The sequence below is a fragment of the Crotalus tigris genome, unplaced genomic scaffold (genome assembly GCF_016545835.1).
Source record: "Crotalus tigris isolate CLP2741 ecotype Arizona unplaced genomic scaffold, ASM1654583v1 scf7180000018058.1502924, whole genome shotgun sequence".
NCBI lineage: Eukaryota > Metazoa > Chordata > Lepidosauria > Squamata > Viperidae > Crotalus > Crotalus tigris.
In genome coordinates, this window is record NW_024096801.1 from 744,785 (window position 1) to 755,050 (window position 10,266).

Here is a 10,266-nt window from a genome sequence, read left to right on the forward strand (position 1 = left end):
CCTGGAAAACTGAAAAACAGGAAAACTACTGCCAGAGTGATAAATCTATAAGGTAGGTTTTGAACAAGGCAGTTATGAATGCAACTGCTGGGCAAAGATGGAAAAGAAGTAGGATTGGTAAGGAAGGAAAGAAGCAGGACTGGACACAATTTGGAAATATGCTAATGAGAAGAGAAAAAAAGCAGCAGCAGAAGGATGGGGAGAGACGGTTTCCCCCTACACACACACTTTGTACTGACCTTGCCCGGATCAGGTGCTCCCGGGGCTCGCAGTAGTGGCTTTTCTTCAGTGATCTGCACTTCCTGGAGTTCTGTCATGGCACCTGAAACAAAAGACAAAGACATTGGGAAAATGTATTAACTACATTGATCGGGTGATGTCACTTTCATTCTTCCTCACTTGATAATGACACTATCAAATGATGACTGCACACCTAGAACTAATCTAAACAGATAAGATGTGGATATCCAAATACAACACTTTCCAATGTGGCCACATTTTCTCTCATTCAGCTGCCAACTAGCAAGTGAATGCTAAGTCAGTCAGGTATATCCATAGTGGAGAATACTAGTAGCTCTGCACTGGTGATGTTATCTAGCTAGGTAATGAAATATCCTCAGGAAGAAAAAAAAATCACCAAGAAACTAAATCATCAAGAACTCAGCATGCATATAAGAACCACCAATTACTTTGAACTTAAGCTAATAAAGATGTGGATGCTGCCATCCATCAAACATATTTTTATACTATGAACAACACTTAGCTGCTTCTAGACCTCTTCTGGACTGTGGTACATCTATGAACATGTTATAAAACAGGGATCCTGAACCCTTGGTCTATAAACCAACACCGGTCTGCGGCATGCCAGAAACCAGTCCACGCAAAGTGAAGTACCATCTGTGGGATGCAGGCAGCACACAAAACCGGTCTGTGAAAAACGTCTCTCCACAGAACCAGTCCCTGGTGCCCAAAAGGTTGGGGGGCACTGTTATAAAGTGTTAACAGGGCAAAAAACCAGCACTCACACCATTAATCTTTGCTGTAAATGTGAGACATTGGACACACAAAAGATGCCAAGTATTTGTGAAAACTGCCAAGTTTTTCATTTCATTTTTAAAGCTTCATCTTTCTGACCCTTTCCTGTACACATTTATACTCTTTTAAGATCAGCCTTCCCAGCCTCCTGCTTTCCAGGTTGGGAGTACAACTCCCCAAATTCCAAGCCATAGCAGCTCTTAGGAATTCTGGAACTGTGGTCTGACAACATCTGAAAAGTGTCAGATTGAGAAAAGCTGTTTATGGCTGCTCTCCAAAACAAATTTGAATTAACATATAACATAAATTCTCAGTCTATCACATCAAAAATAGAATTTTTTTTGAACAGCCTTTTTTTAATAGACCAAATGTTTGAAAAAAATCTTTTAGATTTTTTTGCAGACAGACTGATATGCTTGGTGTTTTGTGACCTTGTGATATGTGTGAGATACCTTGCCTTGATTTGAACGGAGTTTTAATTGTGGAATTGAGATGGTTTTCTGTTCTCCATTTCAGTGCAGAAAACCACCTTGCTTTCTGCAGATAGGGGAACTGAAGCTGGGAGAGGGTAATGCAAGAGGGGTGAAGAAGTCAACCTTGATGATCTAGACCCACTCATTATGTAATCAGGCATGATTTCATATAAACAGCCACACCTTGGCAAGTGGCCAGCAACAGCCAAATGAGACAGGAATATAAGCCAGTTGGATAACTTTGGGCCAGTCACTCTCTCCTGGCCAAACTCACCTCATAGGATCGTTGTTTAGGAAATAGGAGGAGGAAGGAGTATTGTGCATGTTTGCTGCCTTGAGTTATTTATATAAAAAAATCTTTTAAAATAAAAGTCTTTTAAAAAGGTACTTTACCAGTGAGCTACAGTCTTTGGTAGTCACTGTGTTTCAAAGATTGCCGTGATATGTTTTAGGACCCTTCCAATATTCCAGGAGGTTTCAAAATGCAGTACTCTGATAATGGAATGTTCCAAAATTGTCCCCCAATTGTTCTCAGTAGCTTTGAACAAAAATGTCCAATGCAATCCACAGATTGTTCAGTGCATCTAGTCTGTGGCCATGGAATGCCATGGCTCAACTCTGCAAGAGGGACAGCAGCAGCAATGTAGATTCTTCCTGGGATGGCAGCAGATAATCAAGAATTGTGACAGTTGCTTCATGAGTAATGCACATAGTCCTCAACTTATGATTAGTCGCTTAGTGACTGTTCAAAGTTATGATGGACTTCCCCGGGAATACATATAACTTGGTTCTGAAGTTCTGATGGCCAGCCTCCCACCATGATCACATGAAAGCACTTTTGGTGCTTGGCAACTGGCTCACATATACAGCCAAAAAGTGGCATTTACTTCCATTTTTTTTGGGGCAAAATCAGCTCTTAACGAACTATTTTTTTGCTTAATGAGCACTGCAAAAAAAGGTCATAAAATTGAGTTAGTTATGTGGATGACCCAATTTATGACTGTTATGACTTACAATCAAGGTGAGCAGGATCTGTTATGGGTATACATCGAAGACCAGCTGTATAGTAATGACAAAAGAATTCCAAGAGACTTTAATGCTTTTTGATATTTTTCTTTTAAATAAATATTCTGCAGCATATTCCAAACACCAATGGAATTAGCCATTTAGCAATGCATGAAACCTATTATTTTTTTATACAGCCCATTTTAATATGCTCCTAGTAGCCATCTGAAGCAGCAAAGAAGTTCAGATCCATAAAGCTGCAAAGTTGTGTTCAAACTTCTTCAAAAACCTCCCCTAGGGCTCAGGCTTCCCTATTTGCCCCTTCCCTCCCATCATTCTTCCAGAAAATACATTCAGTTCCTAAATGTTTCCATTTTTAGAAGAAAAGTTCTCCCCATGCAGGATGCATATAAACAAATGTTTATATTATACTGATAAAAGGCACTTCAGATCCATTAGAGCAGGGGTGTCAAACTCAATTTCATTGAGGGCCACATCAGCATTGCGGTTGCCCTTGGGGGGCTGGGTGGGTGTGGCCAGGGTGGATGCGGTCTACTGGGTGGGCATGGCCAGCTCTACATCGTTCACGTCAAGAATGCCTGTAGGGCCTGGACAGGAGTGGGACAGATCTGAGAGTCTCTGGCAGAAGGAGGTGGGACTGGGGCAAGCGCCAAGGCGTGGTCCATTTCTTCATTCCTCACAAAGGGTGACACCTCCCCAGCATGCACCCAGAGGGCGGGGCCAACGCGGCAGGGACTGGTTCCTCGCTGTTTCTGGACAGCCTTGTGGAACTAAGACTGAATGCATTTCAGCCTAGATGGCCACCACAAAATTGTAAATTGGCTCCCGGCTGACCTGGACCAGGGCCAAGGCAGTGGGGGCTGTTCTCTGTTTCCAGGATGGCTTTGCGGACCACATGAAACCATTTTGTGGGCCGCATCCGGCCCCCGGGCCTTGTGTTTGACATGTCTGCATTAGAGCTACTCATTATGAAATAAAAGAGATTCAGATTGAAATGTAAACATAAACAGGTTTGATATACAATACCATGTCTATTTTCTGAGTAGCAACCTTGTCTAACTTGTTGCCTTCTAAATGCATGGCTTTTAACAGATAATTCCTCAGCCAATTTACTGGCTGGGATTGCAGGAGTTCATCCTAATAGCTTTTCTGCATAAATTATTTTTTACTTGTTACTTAATAACTATTAATAAAAACACCCAACTTCTGAAATTATGTATTATAGCGATACAATTTTGTCACCTACATTTTGTTTCCTGCTAGAATGATTTATTGGGTTACAACATTAACCAATGCAACTACTATAATTACTAGGGGTAGAGGTTGGCAATTTGGAGCCCTCCAGATGTTTGGGATCATGATTCCCACAATCATCCTATGGTCTATGCTGCCACCCCCTAATAAGAATTGAAGTTCAAAACTTGTGAAGGTACTAGGTTGTTTATCCCTGCAATTAAGAAATCTCTTGCTGAGCTTATCCAAGGACACCATGATTGTTTCCTATTTTATGCAACTAATTACTATGTGCTTGCATTCTAAACAATGAATATTTATAAAGAAATGTTATGATTTAAATCTTGAATTCAATCTTGGGGGTCTATGGCCATAGTTGGTGGCCACAAAAGGTATCTAAAGGGGGTCCAGAATCTAAAGGGGGTCAAGAATCACTAGTCTAAAGGAGTATTTTTCAACCTCAGCAGCTTTAAGACATGTGGACTTTAACTCTCATACTGGCTGGGGGATTCTGAGAGTTGAAGTCTACACATCTTTAAGTTGATGAGGTTGAAAAACACTAGTCTAAATTCTAAAGGTGAAGGCTTCCTCAGGAGGGGGAAAAAAAGTCCATTTTGGACTTTTATTATCATGTGTGCGCAATCTTTGCTTTCAACAAAGAGACATAGGTGAAGTTGTATGGCATCTGCGGTACAATCATACATTTTGGAATGTGCTCCAAAATGTATATTTAATGTCCTACCAATTTGGACAGATCTAGGATAGGTTAAGTGTGTGGAATCAGAGGGCACATATTTACATATTACATAACGCTGTATAACCATTTTAAACTCCTTCCTCTATACTCCCAGGAAGAGAGAATAAGACTATTGATTTGAGTAGTCTTAGTTTACATATTATGGTGAGCCATGATTCAATTAGTCATAGTTTACATATAAACATTACACAAAACATTAAACTAAAACCAATCAATAGCTTGCTCTGATTGACCTATTCCCTGATTAGGTTAGTAGCAACAGCACTTAGACTTATATAACCGCTTCATAGTGCTGTACAGCCCCCTCTAAGCGGTTTACAGAGTCAGCATATTGCCCCCAACAATCAGGGTCTTCATTTTACCCCCCTCCCCTGGAAGGATGGACGGCTGAGTCAACTTTGAGCCGTTCAAAATAGAACTCCTGGAGTGAGCAGTGAGTTAGTTTGCAGTACTGCATTCTAAGCACTGCGTCACCAAGGCTCTTTTGTGCTAGCAAAAGCTAAGCAAACAATGGCTTAATACATTGTGCTAAGCCATTATTTACTTAACCATGGCTTATGACAGTTAGGTGCTTTCTTCATAAGTTTGGTGATCAATAAATAATAATGGCTGGCGTTCAGACAATATACCAAGCTAAAACCAAACAAACCACATGTATGATGTGGAACCTAGCCTGTGTACTTTGTGTTACAGCCATCTGGGCCTATTCAGAAAACATTTCAAAATGGGAAGATTAAATTAAATCAGTTTTTATTTTTGAATATGTAATTCACCTTGGTTAATACTATCCATCTTGTTCACTTGGCAGTTTGGACAAATTACCTTTTACTTCAGAGTTGATTCGTACATGCTCATATATCACTAATGCAACATAATGAACAGAGTATTTTCACTACAATAATAATTCCTAATCTATAATCGAAGAATGACTGATAATTTGTCAGAGTACTGCAATAATCTTTGGTATGATGTTAATGTAATGTAAAATATTACTGTATTATATTGCATGTGTCCAAAATATCACCAATTTCAACAAATTTTAGTTTTCTTAACATTTTGAAAGATGTAAATCTCTTAAGATTTAGCAAACTTCTAAGTATTTGTGTGTAGTACATGTGTGCCTGCAAGTCACTGTTGACTCCTGGCAACTACCTGGACAAGTCTTGGCAAGATTTCAGAAGTGGTTTACCATTGTCTGTTTTTTAGGACTGAGAGAGTGACTGGCCCAATGTCACATAGTTGGTATCATGCCTAAGGCAGGATTAGAACTGGTCTCCCAGTTTCTAGACTGCCTTGATCACTAAATCTTTGGCCATTTAATTGGTTTTAAAAAATAATTGTTGAGGTTCAAAGCCTTATTCAAAATAATTTCTCTGTGTGCAAATCCTTAATATACAGACGTGTATCCCAGCTATATATTATACATAGTGGGATAGCACCTCACTTAAGGATACACCTAAATACAATGCAGAAGGTCCATCTGAATGCGGGAACAGTTTTCATCCATCACATCTTGATATCTGCACATCATCAGTTAATGCTGAACTCCACTGTGGAACAGTCATTACCTACCTAGTTTATAACCTTCTTATGAACATTGTTTTTTTTAAAAAAATAGGAACTTGCACAAGACCAGAACACAAAGTTATTAACTGTACTGTGCTAGAGGTGTGTCCACATATGTTCTGCCAATCCAGACATATATCCTGATGAGTCTTCTCAGTTTAAAAAAAAAATGGAACTGGCATTTCTCTTGCCTCAAGGGAAACTTGGAACTGTACTTTCACAAATACATGTGCTGCTAAGTATAATAGTACACTGAATTATAGCTACAAAGATCTGAATCCCAGAAAGGTCTCTTTTATGGACCTGCCCATTCCTATACAAAGAGAAATGAGAGACATGTAGCACTGTTTGTTCCCAAATGGATCACTGTCTCTCCCCATCTCTACTTCCCAGTCCCTAGTATATAATTCAGAGAATGCTTACATGCCCTATCATGCCACAAAAGATTTTGCATTGGCATTCTTCTTGCAATGCAAAAAAAGGGGGAGCGAAGGGAGGCAAATGCATGACTAACCCCCCTTCACTCTTAGCAACTAGGCTATTTTCCTCTGTCTGGCTGCAAGCCCACCCTCTCTTCCATCTCTTAGTGTTGCTCCATCATTGGCCCTTGGGTAGGCTCTGCAAGGCCTGTACGTACAGGCAACCTTCCATTCTTTCTCCTCCTGTCTCTCTGTCTCTCTCCCCTCCTCCCTAAGGTACTATGTCTGCTTCCCACTCTGGGCTCCATCCAAGGATCTCCCTCCTGGGCCATAAATAGCTCTTTCGATCACCATGACTTGGGCATCCATCCAGTTCCCCAGGAGCTCCTTGCCATTGAGGGGCCCTTAATGGGGCTTGTAAAGAGCAAGCATCCAGAAAGTCATGACTCCAGTCTCCATGACTGGGTGTCTCCACTTAATACACACCCCCAGCTCTATACAAAGAAGACCAAAGTCATGCCAGGCATCAGAATTCCGTCATTCCTCATTAAGAAAGCAGAAAAGAAAGTATGGACTAGGAGAGTGGGAGATCCATATTTCTAAATACAAAAGTGCCCGTTTCTAGCTATCCTGACCTTAAGGATTCTTGCCTTCTTTGTCTCATTCTTTCCCAATATGCTTTCCAAAATTGCTGCCTTTTTTTCTTCTTCTCATCTGGTTTGACAGAACTCCAGGTGGTTTTTTTTGCCACCAACTCAACTTAGAGGCCAAAGACCAACAGGTGTAGTTTGTGAAGCTTAGAACTGCTGTGCTAGACATACCCACCTGTTGAACAGTTAAAAGCAAAAGAAGCCCTGCTAGGAATAAGTTTTCCATATGCTAAGCCAAAGGAGTCTGAGCAGCACCTTCAGTGTTGCACAAAATACAAAATGTGGATTAAGTACTGTTTACATGGTGAGCAATGCACACTGTATTTATTTTCTCCAAATCATAGACAGATACACGCAGAGAAGGTGATTACATTTGATCCTGGGCGGAATAGTTCATCCGCTATGGGTGAGCAATATTTGAAGCCTTCCTAATACTGCTTTCCAAGTTCCAATGCAGCCTACAATGAGGGATGCTGGGAACTGAAGTTCAATGTTGGGATCTTCAAACTTCCTTTTCCTACCTAGAGGACCACCTACCTCATAGCCCACATTACCGATACATCTACAAAGGTATTAATTCCTATTAACATCCACTTAGGGATTAAGAATTTCAAATGTACCGTATGATTCACCCAAGCTGTAGCAAGCTACATATGCTTACTGACTGCTCCCAATTTTCTTGGTACCGAATTTAGGTTTAGAGACAGCTCAGACCTGGCCTTAACAAAATATGCTCCAATTTAAAAGCAAAATAGAAACAACTGAAACTATGTGACAAATGGGGCACATGGAACTACAACTATTCAACTTGGTTTATTCCACAACCTTTTTCTTTGGCCAATAAGGTATTGACTCCTTACAGCATAACTGCAGGGGGCTGAAGGTCAGATTACAGCCTTCTGAAATATGGCTAGAGGCAAACTCACCCTTGTATAAGAAGCATTCCCTTTATTTTCAGCACAAGACCAGGAACTGCTTGTGGGCCAAAAGGGCAACCAGTGCCAGAAAGTTTCCAGATGCCTACAGGTTCCAACACAAGGAGTGGCTCCCTGCCAAGCCCCCTTGGCACCTCCATGTGAAGCCTCTGGCTGCAAACACAGGCAGCAGAATACACTCCTGTCTGGCTCCAGGGAATAGGAACATTCTCTCTCTCCCCACCATGCCTTGCTCTGAACTAGGAATAAAATCCTTGGACTTCATTCACAGATTTCCCCCTGGCATCTCTAGTCTCAGTAGCACCCAGTGCCTTCACAAGCTTCCTTTCTGTAACCCCTGCAAGTGGAAGGAACCCAGTTTCACTCCCTATTATTCTCCTGACAACCAGTTCCTATTTCATGCTCTTTTATTGCCTCTCTCTGGAAATGCATGAACCCCCAAATTCACCTGTTTTAACTCAATCCATCTCTCAGAAATCTAGACTGTTTGTAGCTCTTTAATGAACTGGAGGTCCATGAATTCTATTAACCACCACATCATTTACGGGGCTGGTCCTGCCCCCAACCCTACCACTCTAAAGCCAATTCCTTTGGAAGCCACCTGTCATCCCTCCCACACATCTGGATTCCTGAATCTGTGAAACTCTTGACTTCACCGCAGGCTTCTAGCCAGTAGTACTTAGAACCCTGACAGCCTGAGTCCAGCATCCAGCAGCATTTAGTTTGCACACTCACCTGCATTTAACCTTTTCTTCTATGCAAGGCCCTCCTTCCCCAGAGACCCAGACAAGCCAGCTTACACATTTCCCCCCTCCCATTTACTGCAATCCGATTTGTCCTCCCATCTTTCCCCCCCTCTCCCAGGAGGTAAGGATCTAAAGCCCTCCCCCCTCCCACCTGATACCCTCCCTCCCAGCACCCTCAAGGAGAAAAGGTTCTCCTCTGCCCAAACCAGCGTAATTTGGCCCTTCAAGGTCTGGGGGGGGGGGCAGCAGAAAAAGCTACCTCCCATCCGGAGTGGGTTTTTCTTTCTTTCTTTCCCACCCATTTGACATTTGAGTTTGCCGATTAGGTCAATTGCCAGCGAATTGAAGAACCCAGGCAGAATATTAATCCGAAGCAGCGCCGGCTCGGGTGAGAAAGAGGAAGCCGCCGCCTCCCGCCCCCCCCCCCACGACTTAGATTGACCAGGGGGAAAATGCTAGCATTAATAACACAGGCATCGAGACCGCCATCTACAGCACAAGGCTGTTTTGACTTGGGGAGGGGCGGTGGAGGACTTTGTTTGTTTGCTTGCAGCCTGGTTTGGGAATGAAAGCTACCCAATTTGAGTTGGGGGGTGGGAAGGGATTGGAGCCGAAAGGTGGGGAAGTGGTTCTGCAATATATAGAGCACGCTCGCCTCTTAAGGCTTAGCACACACCTTGCAACAGATTTCCCTTGCCTGATTTTTTTCTCGGTGCTCGATCTGGGGAGAAGCAGGCATACCAGGAAAAAAAAAAAAGGGGGGGGGAGAAACTAACAATCACATTTTCATTTAGCAGCCCCTCCCCCACATTGTTTGCTACCCCTCCCCGTGTTTCGGGATACCCTCTGTCCGTGCGTCGCTTCGTCTGTCTTGTCTGCAGCGACTTCCCGGCCCGCGCTCCGCCACTCGGTCTCTCCTTCCACCTTCACTTGCCTTTGACTCTCTGGCTGCAAACACCACCTCCCCCCACCCCAGGGAGACCCCTCCCCCAGGATATTCTCCCCTCCCCCTTCCAGCTCCGCCTCTGCCAATCCGAGCTGCCAACCAGGAAAGGGAAAGGGGCGTGAGGGGAGGAGATCGGGGAAGAAGGAAAGGGGGGTAGAAACGGGCAACCATCTTTCTCCAGATCTTGGTAACAACGGGGAGCCCCACAGAGGCGACCTCCTTCATCCTCCATTCAGCCTTTCCCTCCCATCCCAGCTAAATTCGGATTCATTGCGGGCTGCTAATATTTTTTAGGATGTGTCTTGTTTTTGTAAGCTGCAAAGGCGAAATGTGACCAAGGCTGGCAAGTCGTGGTGAACCTGCGCCGCCTGGAGGTCGAAGGTCCCTCCCCATTTTGGTGGAAGGGGGAAGCGAGCAACATCAAAACCCGTAACAATCCGGGGTAATATTAATAACAACAGCACGCACACACGCACGCAC

At 43.1% G+C, this 10,266-nt stretch overlaps 1 protein-coding gene across 2 annotated transcripts in view; it reads right to left on the reverse strand.

Annotated features, from left to right (window-relative positions):
• The window catches only part of NDRG2 (NDRG family member 2), a 45,094-nt gene extending 35,283 nt beyond the window's left edge, over positions 1-9,811 (reverse strand). For both annotated transcript variants that reach the window (XM_039347315.1, XM_039347314.1), the window contains exons 1-2: positions 9,684-9,811; positions 240-322 (exon numbers count right to left, since the gene is read on the reverse strand). In XM_039347315.1, coding sequence (XP_039203249.1) covers positions 240-317 — 78 coding nt within the window. In that variant the 5' untranslated portion in view covers positions 318-322; positions 9,684-9,811. The remainder of the gene's footprint in view (positions 1-239; positions 323-9,683) is intronic.
• Positions 9,812-10,266: the final 455 nt, after the last annotated feature.